Source organism: Varanus komodoensis, unplaced genomic scaffold, assembly GCF_004798865.1.
Source record: "Varanus komodoensis strain SLA01 unplaced genomic scaffold, ASM479886v1 scaffold9, whole genome shotgun sequence".
NCBI classification, from domain to species: domain Eukaryota; kingdom Metazoa; phylum Chordata; class Lepidosauria; order Squamata; family Varanidae; genus Varanus; species Varanus komodoensis.
In genome coordinates this window covers 11,633,488-11,651,548 of record NW_025336598.1, presented here as the reverse complement: position 1 = coordinate 11,651,548, position 18,061 = coordinate 11,633,488, and the positions used below count along the sequence as shown (strand labels likewise).

The 18,061-nt window shown below is 38.0% G+C and overlaps 1 protein-coding gene across 4 annotated transcripts in view; it reads right to left on the bottom strand.

Annotated features, from left to right (window-relative positions):
• The window catches only part of SLIT2 (slit guidance ligand 2), a 314,805-nt gene that overhangs the window by 50,043 nt on the left and 246,701 nt on the right, over positions 1–18,061 (bottom strand). For 3 of the 4 annotated variants that reach the window (XM_044417691.1, XM_044417694.1, XM_044417693.1), the window contains 8 exons: positions 16,538–16,681; positions 16,238–16,401; positions 15,531–15,554; positions 11,838–11,988; positions 8,258–8,332; positions 6,934–7,077; positions 4,079–4,222; positions 951–1,117 (listed from right to left, as the gene is read on the bottom strand). In XM_044417691.1, coding sequence (XP_044273626.1) covers positions 951–1,117; positions 4,079–4,222; positions 6,934–7,077; positions 8,258–8,332; positions 11,838–11,988; positions 15,531–15,554; positions 16,238–16,401; positions 16,538–16,681 — 1,013 coding nt within the window. The remainder of the gene's footprint in view (positions 1–950; positions 1,118–4,078; positions 4,223–6,933; positions 7,078–8,257; positions 8,333–11,837; positions 11,989–15,530; positions 15,555–16,237; positions 16,402–16,537; positions 16,682–18,061) is intronic. The other variant, XM_044417692.1, reaches the window with a different exon arrangement.

Sequence of the window (18,061 nt, the reverse complement as noted above, 5' to 3'; positions counted from 1 at the left end):
CTGTTTCCATTTCTTGAATATGTATTTATGCACATCTCTACCTGTGACAATGTACAAATCCCCCCAAAATGTGTTTTTTCATACTTTAACTTATTGGGGGAAGGAATTACATTTTAAAAATGCTATGTCTACATTTGCATAAAATTCCAGAAATGACTGTTCTGTAAGTCCATGGAATCCATGCAACTCAATAAAAGTTGGTCCACTGTGGAATTCAAGGTAAGATTCCCGAAATCTGGTTTCATTAGACTCCACTGTGAATTTCTCTGACACCTCTAGAGCTATAAGCTACAGAGACCAAATGAGAAGATGGCAAGACTGACAATCTGTTGTGAAAACTTATGAACTTGGAACAGATTGGACACTAGGAAAACATACACAGCAAGAGTGCCAACGGGTAAGGGTAATGTTTGCTTTAGAAAGGAATTTTGATTGCGCCAGCTTGAAGAATGATTCTGCAAGTACTCTTTCTGGTGTCATCTTGGCATGGTACCTTTTCATTTTGGTATACTGGCTGTTACAAGGGAGAAGTTCATGTCAACACTGCCCCAAATCCATGGGGTAGTTCCATTGTGAGCTTCCTCCCTATGAACTCTGATGTCACTGATAACACTGGAGGAAGACTTTCAAATGCAGCACAATTAACTGATTTCAGTTGCTGCATACTGTCATACTTTGGGCACATGATGGGAAGGCAAGATTCAATGGAGGAGACAACAATGCCAGGGAAAGGTGAAGGTGGCAGAAAAAGGAGGGGAAGACCAAATATGAAATGGGTCGATTTCATAAAAGGCACAGTCTTGAGTTTCCAAGAGCTGAGCAGGGCTGTTAAGGATAGGACATTCCAGAGGGCTTTCATTCATAGGCTTGCCGTAACTCAGAGATGACCCAGTGCAATACTATCACAACTTTGTCCAGTTAATTTTCAGCATACAAGCTACATTTCTTACCATCATCACAAGTGAAATCCTGAATGGCGACATCCTGTATAGGAATTTCTTTTAGGAAATAGGGTTTCTGGCAGCGAGGGTTCCCTGTTACAATGCGCTTCTTCCGCAACCACTCTCCCAGCCATGCTAAGTGACAGTTGCAATTGAAAGGATTGGCTAGGAGGTTTCTGATAAGCACATGCAGATAAAAATAGTTCAGTTTCATATGAAGAAAGCAGTGAAAGAAACACATTCACAAAAATAATTTCCTTTGCAACTACCACTAACTTTTTGCTTCCTTTGCAAAAAGCAGGATTGATATCACTAACTCCTCTCACTTCCCTGACTGTGTTTGTGTACACATATACCCAACCCATAAACATGGATGAAATTCCTGTCTCAGAACAATCCCCTCATAACAAAACCAAAGTTCAGAATGGCAATTTCTGTGTCTGAGCTGAGAAATTCTGATACATCTTGTTTAGAAATAATTTAGAGTTGTCACAAATTCGACTTGCTGTCAGGCTCTCTACACATGATAATACAGTAATTTAATGTAGAGATGAAGGCTGATTACTTTATATTATTAGCTTTAACCTGACAACATCTCTTTCATTAATTTGCCTCCTCAAGATTTCCATCTTTTATTTGCTCCAGAGAATAGGTTTCCCATCCAAACTGACAGCTAAGTTGATTACATGCCAGTTATAAAAATGAATTTACTTCCAGAAGTCTCAGTGCTTTTGGCATCTTTTTGGCATATCCACATTTCTGCAGAGGCCTTTTGACAATTTCATTATTTATAAACATGCCATCTTAAATATGCACGAATTAGTCATTAGCTGTAACTTGTCACATTTTAAACAGGAAGTGAATTAAGTACGCTGGAAATTACATTCTTCCCTTACAAATCCCTACCACAGAAACCTGAATTGCTAAGGCATGAAGTGCTTACTGTACCCCCTCCCCCACTGCCAATCTTCATCTTTTCTTCTACTGAAAGAAAGAGATGGCTCTGGAAAAGTACATTTCAAATAAATCCATTTTGGTTGCAGTCCTATGGACAACTATCTGGGAGTTAACAGTGGGACTTCATTCTAAGCAACCAAGTATGGGATCCTGTTACTTTCAAATCTAAAACAAATTTAACTTGAGGGCACTACCCTGCCAACTGCAATGGGAAAACAGGCCTGGATCTGCAAGCTCCCCCTGTCCCCACTTCCCAGGTTTGCTCCAAAAGGCAACTTGTCATGCATTTCCTGAGCTGCCAGCTTTCTGGCTGCCTTAAAGCATGGGAATAAGGGCAATAAAAGGGATGGGGGATCTTACGTCATCAAAGGTAATTATCACAACTCATGGCTTTGTTGTTCTAAGTCTTGAGAATCATACAGTCAGTTATCTTATTAAAGCAGACACCTTTACATACCAGTAAGAAGCACTTCCCTAGCATTACCAAATACAGTCCAGTACTAGGATAGGTTTGCTTTGAATAGCATGTGAAGGACTAAAGTAGAAAATGCAACTTTTCCCACCAAAGTGCAGCAATGGATAAGAAACCACACATAACGAAACTATCCTTTCTAGGCTGCTATGAAATGCACAGATACTTGGCAATCCTGACTTTTCTGTGCTACCAGCAGCAAAGTTTTGCAGCCCAAACGGTGCGTTTCAGAAGATTACATTAATATCTGAATACAATATATTTTTATTTTCCCAGTATTTTAATTGTCTTAATTTGTGATTTTGATAGTTATTATTGGACACTGTGCTTTTATTTCTTTATCTTAATTTATTGGTTTTATTGTGAACCATCCTGAGATGTCAGTGATGGGATGGTATACAAAAGCTTTAAATAAACAAACCAACAAATAAATACAAGGCAAATTAAACCAGCTTTGATTATCCTTTATACAAAAGCTTTAAATAAATAAATAAATAAATAAATAAATGGCAAATTAAACCAGCTTTGATTATCCTTGATCCTCAGGAGACCTTTAACCTTTTTCTGAGGAGGCAAAAAGCTCCACACAAAAGCATAAGCACAAGCAAAACTATATAGATAATATAGTAGGCAAAGTTGCATGGTCATAATTCACCAGATGCCGTTTGATTTCCACAATTGTTTTCTTTGGCTTTGCTGCTGACTGTGGTCAGAGCAGATGGTTGATTTAGGAACAAAAAAAACGGCATGCATATAACAAGAGAACCACCTTAGATGTGACAGTGTCTCTAAATGCGTATTAGTCAATATGGAAGTGAAATAACCACTTCTACATATCCATTCCAGTGTTTGGGTTCAGTATCTCAGCCACACATCAGATACCTGAATATGGGGATCATGAGAGAAAGAGCCCACACTTCCACTTTTGTGTGTGCAGATGCTTAAGTTACCTAAGGGTATACTTCCACACTTTCAAATTAATAGGCATTTGTAGAAATAGGTGAATGATGAACTATCACTACCTGCTTGCTGTTGACTGTGCCCTCTCTACTTTTGAATTAGATATACCTTCATATACTCATTTCTATTCTTTATGAATACATGGATGAATTTATTCTCCATTCACTCAGTTAAGAAAACACCTCAGCACCAGCACTCCATCAACTTGCTGGGTGATCTCTAATGTGAATGCAGAAGCATATGTGTGAGTATGTGGCATCTTTGGATCAAAGTATAAGGGCTGCACAAGAGATGCTCTGGCCATTCCTTGCATATTACATGGAGCATATTACATGGAAAAAAAATGTATGAACCAAACTGATTGGCTGATTCCACTGCAGTGAAACTCTGGTCAAGGAAAATCATTCATGGCAGGAAGTTACAGGTGTCTCTGAGAAAGAACTTGTTCCAATGCAACAATTTTTAATAAAAATTCACCTGAAAGGAATAGTTCAGACACAATGCATGGAGTCATTTAAGAAAAGTGTGAACAAGCTAATATTTAGCAGAGTCTGATGCCATATTTTCACATTTGATATTCATCTGTTAATATGTTCTTAGCATCTGTGGAAACAGTCAGATACATAACTTTGTAAGCACTACTTAACCTTCATGTTGACAGTAACATCTACATCTATCACCCCATCTGTCTATTTGTAAGATAGCTTTTTTCTCAGATAAAGGATTGGCTGCAAATGCAAGAACTTACAGCGTAGAAAGGGAATGGAGAGTGTCGAAGGCACCAGGAGCAATTGTAGTTATTTGGTTGTCATATAAGGACAGCAAACGAACAGAACTCAGGCCCGTGAAACTATCATTACTCACACAGCTAATGCGATTGCTCCTTAGCATTCTGAGAAAAAATATGAACACATTAGTTTGCTAACACACTGAGAAAATACCACTCCTCTCATTTGTCTAAAATCCCTTACAGTTTACTAAACAGTGTATGATACGTTGTACTGTGTCTTCCACAAGTAATACAATTCTAGCAATAAATATTGCAGTGCATTCTATTCCTACTGTCTGTTCCTCCTCTAGATAGACAGAACCAACACTTGCTTGCTACACATAGCAGTTAGCAAGGCAATTCTTACATTGTCTATACATAATTTACTCTTTTAAAACTGGGACCAATTTTCACAGTGGTAACAGTTTTACCAGTGGCAGTCATCTCTTCCTTCAGGGTAAGTAAATGCACTAGAGCTACTATACTATACACACAGAGGGAGAAAATGATACTTCTCCCTGTGTGTGAAACATCTGGATTTCATCAGCAATTATTAGGGATATGCATTTGATTTGGATGGGACCTGAATCCTATGATGGCTTATTTTGAGATGGACCTTCACCTGTGAACATACATTTGTGTAGTCAGGGATATGCCAGTGTATTCTTACTGCTGGTACAAGTTCATTGGCAGAGGGGCCACAATTGATAATGATGAAACCATGTTGGGGGAAGAGACAAACTCTCCCAGCCCCCACTACTTTAAACACATGTTAAACAAGAAAGATTTAAACGCTTTAAAATAAAAGCACGTGGGGGAAGTTAAGAAGCTTCCACCAAGTGCTGGAACAGTAAGAGTCCTCCTTATTTCATAGTCATTTTAGATTAAAAAAAACATTAAAAATTAAATTGAATTTTAAAAAGTCACTGTGCCGCCTTGTACCTAAATTTGGTATTTATACCAGAGAATTTGAGATAAACTGAAGTATTACCCCATCACCACCACCACCACCACTGTCTTAACATGAGGAGCAAGGGAATGATAACTTAGTCAGGCATAATGTTTCTTCTCGATAAATTGGCTGAAAGCTTGATTATATATTAAACAGCTAAACAGGGAAGTAATGGATAGGAAATATTGGAGTGTTTTCATTCATAAGGTCACCAGAGGGCAGAGACAACTTTGATGGCACATAACAACAACGATTACACATAAAATTCTGAAACATACAGAATGAGTCCTTATACTAAGGAAGACTCAGCAACACTTTTGTAATGGAAAGACTTGCCTCAACAACCTTCTGAATGTCTTTGAAAGGGCAGATATTGGAAATATTCAAGTAGGAACACCTCTTGCTTTGCCAGTGAACTGGGCTCATCTCAGCTAGATGCTGGGAGCAATGCTGCTACCTTTCCATTTTGCAGTAGTTTATCTTGGGGCAGGGGAATGAGACAGATAATGGTGGTTCCAGTATAGCATCTTTCCTTGCTAGAAATGCAACTGGCAATACCAGTCCAAGAATGTTCAACAGGAAAATTATGTCATTCATTTCATTTCTGTGAGTACCTGCAAAAGCTTCAGGCATCCACCTCCTTTCAGAATGTGAATAAACATGTGGTAAATGATGAGCTAACAGACAGTGTGTATTTGGTTGTAGAGAAAAAGACTCATATCAAAGGTTCCTGAGTAAAACTAGCAGCTGTTCGATCAAAGAATGGATCCTTTTAGAAACTGGTAACTGGTTAAACAACAGGAAGCAAATAGTAATAAACTGACAGTGCTTGCAATGGAGAAAATAAGTAAAGTCCCCCAAAGATGTATATTGGGAAAAGTACTATTTAGCATCTTCTTAAATTTGAATTTAAGGAGGAGCAGGCCAGTTGCCAAGATGATAAAAATCCAAATGCATTACGAAAACTTCTAAAAAGGATTTCTCCAAATTGGGTTAATGAGGAGCAAAATGGCAAATGTGGTTCTATGTAAGAAAATGTAACTTCTAGGCATATCTGAAATAAGAGAACTAACACTGGCTAACTGGGAATGAGATCCTAGTTTCAAGTGAAACAAACATTCCATGTGAGGCAGCTGTGAATAAGAAAAACTTGAGGTTAGGGCTGATTAGAAAAGGGTAAATGTAAATAAAAGACCCAGTGGCCTAATGTCTTTTAGAAATCTATGGTCCAGTCACACACAGAATATTGTATACAGTCCTGCAAGAGGGATAGTTGAAAAAGGTGTAGAAAAGGGGAAACCAAAATGTTCAGAGGCCTGGAGCGGCTTCCGTAAGAAGAAAAGCCACTGTATTTAGGTCTTTTTAGTTTAGGTTAGGTTGCCTAGAATTACCAGGTAGGTTTATAGCAAAGGCAGCATTTCAGCTGCAAATTTCTATGCTCACAACTAGATCTTGCAATACAGGACAAATTCTAGGTTGATTGAGAAATTAGACAAGACTAGAAAAATATTGCTAGGGAATGATGGCTCTTTAAAAAAATGATACACATATTTTAAAGATGCCATTCAGTGAAAAGTCAACATTTAAGAGAGGTCCTAAAATTCAGAGCCATATTTGGTGCATATTCCACTTTAGAATTTGCTACATTTGTTCTATGCAGCCACATGTACATTGCCTACTTGCTATAGTTCTCTGAATCAGCATTCTCAGAAATTTATTCCACGTAGGCAAGGTATATTACATTTACCTCAGATACAATGGGAGTAAAAGTAAAGCATGCACTCTTGTCCATGAGTGTTTTAAAAATAGAACATTTATAGCAAATGAAAGTAATTGTGCATGGAGACAGCGGGGTGGGTGGGACAGGACATGATAGACTTACAAAGTTTTGAGACTTTCTAATCCTTTGAATATTTTGTGTCGAACATTCTCCAGCCGGTTACTGGTGAGCAACAGCTCATTTACACCAGATGCTCCTTCAAATGCTCCTTCTTCAATATCTGTGATTTTGTTATTGCTCAGATTTCTGTTATAAATTTATAATGAAGAGAATTAAAAGCAAAAATGTTTTGGATGAAATGATCCACATTACAATGACTAAACTCCAGATGAACAACAAAATGTTAAGCTACAACCAATGTTTGAGATTCATTAGAATGGAGATAATGATCCTAGGAGGGATACAGAAAGAACATCTGTTCCTAAAACACTGGAATCATAGTCACAAAATTTTTAAAAAACTAGAACTTCCATAACATAACAGCATCAATTAAATTTTATGTCTTCAAATATTGAATTGACTATTATGAATTCCAGTATTAACATGTTTAGATGCACATTCTACTTTTATCAAAGGAATTTCTTGCTCACTAGTCCTAGGAAGATGTTGCATTTTCCTCTCAATTCAGACTGAGGCACCCAGTCACTAACAGCTCATTTCCTCAACATAATGTACCACAGGAAACTGTCTGAGCACTCCCAAATGAGGAATCAGGCTGGGGAGGGTTTGAATGCTAGTATCTCGACCAAACAAATCAAACATAAGAGTTCTGGGCTGAGCCAGTATGGGAGACATGTCAACCTGTCATAGCTGATACACTCTTGACAAATGAAAGAGCATTAAGGAAATCTATTGATTTTTCCCCTGTACAAAGGAGGATATTTTGATATAACATACTTGGCTAAACTATATGAAAAGTGTAAGCTTCAATAAGGCTTTGTTCAGAATGTCAGTATGAAAGCTTTCAAACTGCCATCAACCCTCCCATTTGAACATATGAAGTTGCCCTACACTACATCAGAGAACTGGTTGCATCCAACCTGGTACTGTCAACTCTGAATGGCAATGGCTCTCAGACTCTTGGGCAGAGGCCTTTCCAAGTTACATGAGATACTTTCAGCTGTACATACCAGTGACTGAACTTGGACCTTGCTCATGATAGCATGGGCTCTACATTAAGCTATGCTTCCTTCACCATAACCCTTTTTATCTATAGATAAATATACTGATTAAAAAAGAGAAAACCTCAGTGAAATATAGCCAATATAACTTCTAACCAATGTTAAGGAATGTAATAAAAGTCTGGGAATTTCTGCAGCTTTGATACTTTCCTCTTGTTACTCCTGATAGGATACTTTCAACCTTTCCAAAGGCAAAGTTCTGTACTGAGGCCACCTCAGCAAGTTAGGATAATAAACAAACTTACATTTTGCGTAGTTGAGGAAGCTTCTTAAAGATCCCTGTAGCCTCTAACACTGTAAAATCATTGTTGTTGAGTCGCCTATACAAGGAATAGCATAATATGTATTACACATATATACTGACATTAATGCAAGTTGTCTAGTAAACAGGAATAGTAATTAACACCTGTTGGAAAATATGAGTTGATTTTCCTACACTGCATGGCGGATAATAATCATCATAATTTCATCCCAAAGATCTAAGCACTGTACAGAATGTAAAAGCATAAGCAAGTTACTCCCTGCAGGTTTACAAGGAAAGAGCGAATTAGGCAATGAAGGTTTTGGGTGCTGCTTTAAAAGCCTGGCTAACCATCAGAGAATATACATTAAGTTTCAAACACAGTACAGAAATATGCATCCTTTGCAAGTTTTAAAATATACAGGCTGACAGGCCACTGGATGCCACTCAATTAACTATCCATCATCATTTGCAGATTCTACATATCAGCCCTGCAATCTACAAACCACGCATGTACTCTTTGCTTTTATATGACTGTGCACAGTGACTAGCACTTGTGGACATTTTCCACTGGATTATATTAACAGCAGCATATGCACTTGGTTATAAGGCTTTCTATAAACTTAGAAGGTCTATTTCCTTAACAGAGAGTTTGTTTCAGAATAATTAGACTGAATCTCAGCAGAAACATGAGTATAAAAGTAGCAATTTTTGTGTAACATATATAAACTGCCATTTTGCAACCACTTCTGCCGCTAAAGAACACAAAAGGCCCATTAACTGTACAGTCAGAGAAGCAAATGGAAATGTTCACACTAGCGACAAAAATAATTATAATAAATGTAAATGCTGAAAACAAATACAAGTGGCTACAATCCAGATCTCCTTTCCTCTTTTCACAATATGCTGTTTATCAAGTATAACTATGAAATTCCACAAAGACATTCATACCCATTGATGTTAACAATTTGAAATGGTTCTATCAAGCTTACTCCTAGGCCCTATGGCTTTCTGCTCCCTCTTCCTACTATGCAAGCTTTAAAAGAAAGTAGCACAGCCAGAGCCAACAGGAGGGGTAGGCATTTTCAGACTACTGCTGAGGCAACCCATCCCTCGCAAGAGCCCACCGGCACTGACACACTCTGGAGCCACCTCCTCCTTGTTCTTCTTAGGCGTTCACTGTCCTTAAGTATACAAAGAAGGACACTGGAGAGTACAAGAAACAAAATCATCTGCTTCTACTTTATTCTTCTTCTGGCCACTGCACAGACTGGGCGAGCAAGCAGGAAGTGGGGTTTTGAAGAAGGCACTCTGAGGGTATGCTCCCCAAGCCTGGATTGGGTAATGAATGTACAATGCAGGATCACAGGGATGAAGGCTAAGACTGGCCTTATATTTAGCACATGTGCTCTTCGCTTCATCATGATGTGAACTGTATAAAACTGTCAACTGGATATCTGTAAACACATTCAGCTGAATATGTTTACAGAGTCCTGTCACTGGAAACCTTGATAATGCCAGGTTCACAGTTGCAGCAGCTGTGTAAGTGCATTCAGATGGATATGCCTGCAGAACTCTTTTTACAGCTTTGCACACAATGTAAAGATCTGAAGTATGCCGTGTCCGTGCCCCTCTCCTCACTTTCACCTTATGTGCAAACAAATACCTACAATATACTACAGTGCAACATGGAATCACAAACTTGTAAGGGTCACCTGATGTAGCATAGCATCCTTAGATCATAAGCAATGAGATGATCTGAAGGTGGCATTTGATGATATAGTATGGATGCATATGCTGGGCAGTCTGATTGCTCAATAGAGGGAAAGAGGCATGGGTGTGCTTAGCTAAGCCCTACCCACAATGTTCCTGTGTGCCCAGATTCCTCTGAGATCTAAATGAGCATCCTTGTCCCTTCCTACCTTAGCTCCACCTGTGTAGATGTGGACACCTGCACACAGTTGCTAACTGTGCCTGAACCAATTACATTTTGCCCCAATGTCATCTTGATCGCCATTGCTTATCATACACTTGCCTTTTGTTTTGTTCTGCTCCTGTGTCTTTTAAGTACTTTAAAAACAAATATAAATTAGATGGTTCTTCAGTATGTCTCTCCTTTGCTGAGAATGGACTAATGTGGAATCTCTTCCCTCTCGCCCATCCTGCACTGCAACCCTTTGTCAATAGCACAGGGAGAACAGTAGATGCATAAAAGATGCAGGCTAAACTAAGGAAGGAAATCCTGACTCTGCTTATTAGTTCATCAGAATTCTTATGATACACCATGTTTAATATTTTTGATTACATCTTCAGTTCTTTTGAACTCTGGTACACAAACCTATCATATTTCAGTGATTGCTAACCTGAGGCACTACCACCTTTGGATGTATTAAAGGTATTCAAAAGATTTTAAAATAATTGTTAACTCCTCCATCTCTGCAATTACCCTTGGTTTTCACAAAAGTGACCCTGAATTAAGGTGTCCGGTGTCTTCTGAGGGGTTTGCGATAGCAAGCATGTATGACTCTTCTACTTAAATGATTGCACAAAGAGGAATGCAGAAGAATGGGGAAGAGATGCCACAGTGTATTTGATAAGGATTGGCAATATCCCATTAAATCCAATGTGAAATTGGCTTGATCTTTCTCAAAGTTCTCAGAGAATTTTCTGAGAAAATCAGTGGTTCTCTGAGACTTTTCAGAAAGAATTAATCTACCACTTTTGCCAGTGTTCTTCCATCATACTTTCCTCAACTTCCCAAAATTACCTGGTGAGTTGGAGAACGAAATCAGTGGTAAGAAAGGCTGTCCAGAGCAGAGTTCTCATTCATACGTTCCTGGCAACAACAGGTGCTTCTGGGTAGCAACAGGCATTTTTGAGCATGCTTTGGAGCTTCTACTGCTGCCAGAAAATTGTGCTTTTAATTCCACTTGGCTCAATCCATTGAGCCAGGAAGAACAATTCCCAGGCTTCCTGGTAGCAGTGGCCACATTGCCATGTCATCTCCATGGCTCACACACCAATTGCAATGGTAAGTTTGAGTGGTGTCAAGCTGAGCTTATTACTAACAGGTCTGAACTTCAGTGGGGGTTTGGGCGCAGCTCATAAGAGGCTCTGAACTCTCAAACTGTGGTATTCAACATCACAAATAACCTCTCTTTTGCTTCCTTCAGCTGCCTGGTCCAAGCTTGATTAAAGAAAGCATGGATGGGATTTATCACAGCGCCAGCAAGATGGAATGGTATAGGACAGGATGAAGGAGGGAGAATTTGGGCTCCTAGGTAGAGCTGGTGGAATAGTGAGAGGAGTAAATTGGCAGGTGAACAGAAACTGAATTTTAGCAATGGATCCAACAATAAAGCAATCTATAGAGGGCCAGTTTTTTACATTCTTTTCTATAGTAAATTTTAAACTTCTTCTTTTTCCCCCTTTACTAAACATTCTTATTCAAATAAATGTTCCAAAATTAAAAATACATGAGCTGAATCTGGTAAGATGTGTCACATTCCCAAAAGAAACAATGTAAGTAATAATGTTATTAGCAATAATATTCCCCCGGCACACCTTTGTAAGCTCAAACTTACAGTTCTGCTGTATATTGAGGAATATGGTCAGGAATTTTGCTGAGCTTCTGATTGGAGCAGTCAACTGTTGTCCCTTCACAACGACATTTTTCAGGGCAAGCCAGGTCTGCAAAGCAATCTCCACTTAATTTGGATCTGTAATCTTCTGTGCCTATGGACAAGCAGAATAAAAAATACAGGTATTAAGTCTATTTAGAGGGTGATGAAAATAATTTCTCATAGAAAAGAGGAAAGAGGGACAGATCTGCAGTACAGACAAATGGGTAATTTGGGGTATGTTTGTGAAAATGAAGAAAAAGTAAAGTTTAAGAATGGGTTAAATTTCAGAAGGCTTGAAATTTGCTGGGGGAGGGAGTAACAATCACATGGTGGGATAACATTAATCACTTGAGCTTTTCACAGCTGTAGTTTCTGCTGATTTGTCAGCTAATCTAGTCCATTTTACAGTTAAACAGAAAACAGAACTAGTTCTTGTTCAATATATTTTATCCCAGTTTTGGGATTAAGTAGCTCTTTGTATCTCATTTCATTAACCCCCCTTTATTCTTCTATTTTACTAACCACGATCCTCTGTCTAATCTTAGAACCATAAAATTTAAAGCCCTATATTTCTTCTTCAATTTTTTAAAAAAGTGTGTAATCCTGATTTAAGCCTCAGCAGCTTGCCATGCTGTAGAAAGCTGCGTGACGTTCCATGGTGCTTGACAGAACCATGTTTTACTCATACCTCGCAACCACATGGTTAGATCAAGCACAACAGAAAATCTCGCTAAGTTATCACAACTTCATCCACTTAGGCTAAGAAGAAGAAGCAGCAATGGGAGAAAGAGGAAAGTATAGGAAAGTTTTGCAGTGGGAAATTGCTTAGGATGGCATGGCATTCTTGTTACAGAATGCTCATTGTCACTGTTTAATCAGAAACACAAACATGGACTTCAGGAAGAAAGATTTCTTCACCATTCTTCACATGTTACAGAATGGAAGTAACATCCTGTACATATCAGGAAGAAACATCTAGCAAGGACCTGAGGGTAGGCAAAAGGAAAAGAACAAAGAAACTCAGACAACCGGCAAGTTCTTCCTGGACAAAAAGTGCAAAGACTGAGACTAGAAGTGGAAAGTGCATCAGGATTAGGAAATGTAGTGTTGTTTGGTTCACACTCGGAACTTTACTTACAGCCCAAATGGTGAACTCCTGAAATAGGAAAGACAGCCATGGAGGAAAGAAAGACAGAATGATCCCAATGGTAAAAACAAAACACCCAGAAATAACAAAGCTCATTTTGGTTGGCCTACTGTACACTTATTTCTCATATGCAATGGTATTAAAATACTAAGGTATTTTTATTAAAAGATACTAGAGCTTTAGGACACTTCCACAAACATTTGATAAGCCATTGAAGAGTCATAACCAAACAAATATTGTGGAAGAGCCCCCACTACAATTTATCCAAGCATACAAAATGGCCTGGAATTTTCCAAGTATATTTTATTTAGTGCCCAAGCAAAAGCACTTAGTAGGGTTATTTGTAACTTTTCTATGAAAAGTTTATTCCTGGGTTATTTACTTTCTTGTTAAATAACATATAGTTTTCAAACATCACTTGGGAACTGAACACTTTTGATATGGTTTACAATGATTAAATATTAAATTGTTTGCCTTCAAAATACTACTTGAGTACCTGTGGACTATCAAAGTATAATCAATATTCGATTCTTAAACAGGTGGGAGAAACTCGCTAAAAGCAAGATAAAATAATACTTTGTGTCTTTTCTATTTGAAATAGATCACTATAGCCTCTCCCTACACACACAAATCAATTTCTCTACTAAAATATGCCTGATTTAGAAGGGTATGTTAAGGAATTATGGCAGTTTTTCTTCAACCCTGTAACTGTGTTTTAGGTGGGTTTGCACATGCAGTCAATCAACTATCTGCCTCCATGATGCTAGTGACGGAAGTGCTCCATTCTCCACTACTAGCTCCTTGTCTTTACGAATGAAGGTGAAAATTACACTACAATGGTAGCTGGATCCCACCAGTAAATGGTTTCAGCAGCTACTGCAGATTCAAGGAGAAAGGTGAACTAATTTTTAAAAGATACAAAAGAAACTTATCATAGCTATATCACACATGGCTTGTTAAGTACAATAAATAGCCAACGGCAACTGTTTACTAATTAAAAATGAGTATTTTTCTTGCTACAGAGTTAGGGTTTTTCATTTTGGTTTTCTGAAAATCAAATATGCATATAAGTAATTCTGATTCACAAATCACATTCTTCCAGTTTTAGTTGATGTAAAATGTGCAGATCCACATGTAAACAGATTTCTGATCTCTGGGATTCATAAATTTCAAGAACATTGTTATGTGTCCCTTTGTCCAGGCAACAGATCATTCTTTTATGTTCTTCAGGGTATGCAAATATAGAGGTAGCTGTCATGTATTTAAAAAAAATCAATGTCTGCCTCACTTTCCAGGCTGCCTTCTCTTGGCCTTTTACAAGAATAAACCTGTATCATAACCAAGAATGGCAATTTTTCTCCTGTTTCTTCTCCCTGCTACTTAAAGTAGTAGAAAAGGGCATAAAATGCCTCATATGAGCACTCCAGCTAAAAGAAAATGTACTACACGAAAGTAAAGGCAGCATGGGTTAAACACACAAGATTACATGGCTGCAGCTAAAACCAATAGATAAATGAGCACACATAACACTGCAGACTGATCATATATATAAATGTGCTTAAAAGGACATGTTTCATTGATTGCATACTCAACTATTACAGTAGACAGTATGCTAGCAGTTCATGCATCTGTGGTTCAGTCAAAAGCTTCATTAGACCTTTGAGCAGTTTTGTGAATCAATTATTTATCATGTGTTAGGGACACTATCATGTAAGTGGATGGCTATGTTGGTTTGGTGTTTTTTCCTCCTATTAAGAAAGCGCTGCACTCGTTTGTCAGCTGCAGAAAAAAAAGGAAATACATTTCAAAGAGCTGGAGGCAACATCGATCATTCACATGGGGATGTCAAGGGAATAAGCAATTAGTTTAAAGCACGGTATAAATGTGTTAACGTTTTAATTATTTTTTCTTTCACCAAGAAGTATTTTTGTTTAAAATATATGTGGCCTTTGAATACCCTTGCAAGAACATAAATAGTTTTACTGGGATTTTTTTGTGATTTCACAAACACAGGGATCAAAGGTCATAAGTGAGCAAGCAACAGTTCAGACAGTCAGCAGGAAACCAACAGTTTAGTACATAAAAGCAAAGCAGGAAAGTATTTCCTTTGAAAAGGTGTTTAGGTTCTCTTAGGTCTTTGATCATAGCAGGGTTCTCTTCATTTAAAAGCAGCTCAATAGCCACATTTAAAGAACAGAGGTGTTAACAGTAAGTAGGATATACAAGATAGGTACAGATACATCTGTCTAAAAGCAGATGGTGCAACCTAGCAAATGTAAACCGAAACCCATCCCAGTATTTTCTGTGCTCATTGGTGAGGTGACTATCAAGAGCTGCATGCAAAGCTCGTATACTGGAGAAACAAAACTAGAAAACTATTACTATTCTAAGAGGTTTCACTAGGACTGAAATGCATGCAACCATTTTTTAGAAGTTAAAAAAATGTTTTTGGTGAGGGAGGAATAGCGGCCTGTAGTTAGTCAGTTTCACTGCAGAGCCAAACCTACCTGGAATGAAATACTGTTCTTTAGCTAAATAAAAAAGAGAAAAAAAATAGAATATGCACCTGAATGTAAGCAAGCAAAGAATTAAGTCTATTAGACTGCATATGGACTAGAGTTAATTGTAGGTACTTATGAGGAAAATTATGTACTCAAATCAACTGCTGACCCAATGTGACTAGATATAAATGTATCTGCAGCCAAGATCAGCTGTTCCCTTCTGGTACTTTTACTAAAAACAGAATTAAATGCAGAAAATGAAATGCACCTGGAACAGCTGGACACCAGATGACAGAAGTTAGGCTTTAGAAATAAGCAAGTAGGAAATGGAATAAGATTAGAAAGAGCAAACAGTACATTTCAGCATGATATAAGCTTCCCTGTGTAATATGAACGTTATGTTTCACATTCTGTGGGTGGATTTTATTTTAGATTTTCCTGATATTCCAGATTTTTAGTTTTTAAAAAGCAGCTGACAAGAGGGATACTGCAAGTTTGTGTCTGACAGGAACAGTAACTACAGAGTGTTAACTAGAGATATGTTGCATGATAAAATGGCCCCAGTCTAGAGTTGCTACAATTTAGTTAAGAGTGAGGCTGTTTTTCCATTAAAGCTGTCGGCAACCACTGGTGCTTTTGGGGGGAGGGAAGAAGAAGAATAGGGAGTTTTTTGGGAAGTGAAAGAAAAGTAGCAGCTGAACTGAGGAAATTACCTGAACAGCGAAACTTCTTGCTTTTGATCTGGCCAATCCTTTTGTTTGCCAGTCGGCGGGGGCTGGTGCAGCGAGCACCGCTGGTTTCAATAGGGTTTGTATGAAGATAATCCGCCAGCCACTTCAGATGGCAGTCGCAAATAAACGGGTTCTGAGCCAAATGCCTTTCACAAATAGAAAGAAAAGAACATTTTTGCATGTTTGTAGTTGGTCTCTGCAGTTCCCAAGTTTTCCTGGTCTATTTGAGAATATAAACCAAGAGCCTGAAGCACAAAACAAATGGACAATTTTAATACATACAAGGTTTGAATTGCTCGTAGTGGGGAAAAGGTGCCCTTCGCAATGGTTTGAAGCTTATTATCGTACAAAGAGAGAAGGTTCAAGTTGTGGAGGTCTTGGAAAGCATCTACTCTCAGGCAATTTATCTTGTTAGCATTTAATAATCTGGGAAACCAAAAAGAAGTGTAAAACAAGTAAGACTTGGTTTACTATTTCCAACTAAGCTTCAGTAGTTTGACTATGAGTGTTTTGGTAAGTTTATTTTCTAGAATTTCATGCATGTAATACAATATACAATTTAATTGCAAATTTAATAGTCATGTATCCAGTGCACACAATGTTATATTACTTCCTTAAAATAAAATTTCAGTATCAAGTGTACAATCGATATACACGGGATATTTACTTGAAAATGAATATACAGGCAAAGGAAACCAGATAGGAAATCATTGGCTGAGTTCAGATGTAATGCTAAACCATGGTTTAACAACAAAAGAATAAACCTAAGTAAATCTTGAATTTTTCTTCTTACAGTTTAGGCACAGGGAAATCTGATACTTCCACTTTCAAGTAATTGCAGTTTAGTATGCCAACTGAACCATAACCTATGGTCTAAAGTTAGCTTGTTTAAATCAACAAAAGTTAAGGTAAACTAATTTAAAGCAGAAGTGAAAGTTCCAAACAGTGTATGAGAGGGAAGAATATAACTTGGAAGCTTACTGTGCCTCTTTCACATAATGATAGAATTAGCATTATATCTGAATCATAATTAGAATTTGCATTCTGTTATTACCAACAAAATCAGGAGAGTGGACAAATGAAAAAAAGAGAGCAAAGATTGATAAGGACACTATAGATACAACACGAATGTTCTCACAAGTGCTAAAAGTGCTGATAATTGCCAGACACAATACATGTATGTCTCTGTCCTTCTTCCCACCCTCTCCACAGCAAAATCTTCTTTGAACTCATCTCAAGTTTCTCACAACACAACAGATCCATACTAGGCGACTATGTTTTTCCAGTACAATATAAAGACAGACTGCATTTAAAATTGGTGGATTGTAACCCACAGATCCAGGCAGACTATACTTTTTAAACAAAACATCCAAGTTTGATTTAAGGAAAGGCCCCTCTGCAGTGCTCTCATAGGCTGTGGTCTCTCTCTCCTCATACCAGAAGCCATGGGTGCTGGCCTCACTGCTTCCTGGCTCCTCCCAAGATGTATACCCCATCCAGGCCAACACCAGAATATTTCATATAATACATCCCTTCTCTTTTGAGAAAGGAAAAAAAATCATAAAATACAAAACTAGAATTTTGCAGAGTCTTTCAGGTGTGTAGGTCTCTTAATAACTCACCCACTTTTGGGTTCAGTGATGACATTCTTCTCTGCCATTGTTTATTCTATTGTTTTGTTCAGACTCTTCTGCCTTCCTATCTCCAGGACTATCTGGTATGTCTCTGTCCTTGTCACCATATAGCAAAGATTCTCTTCCTATCTCAGTGTATCTGTCTCCATTCTTCATCCTCTTGCGTGGTCAT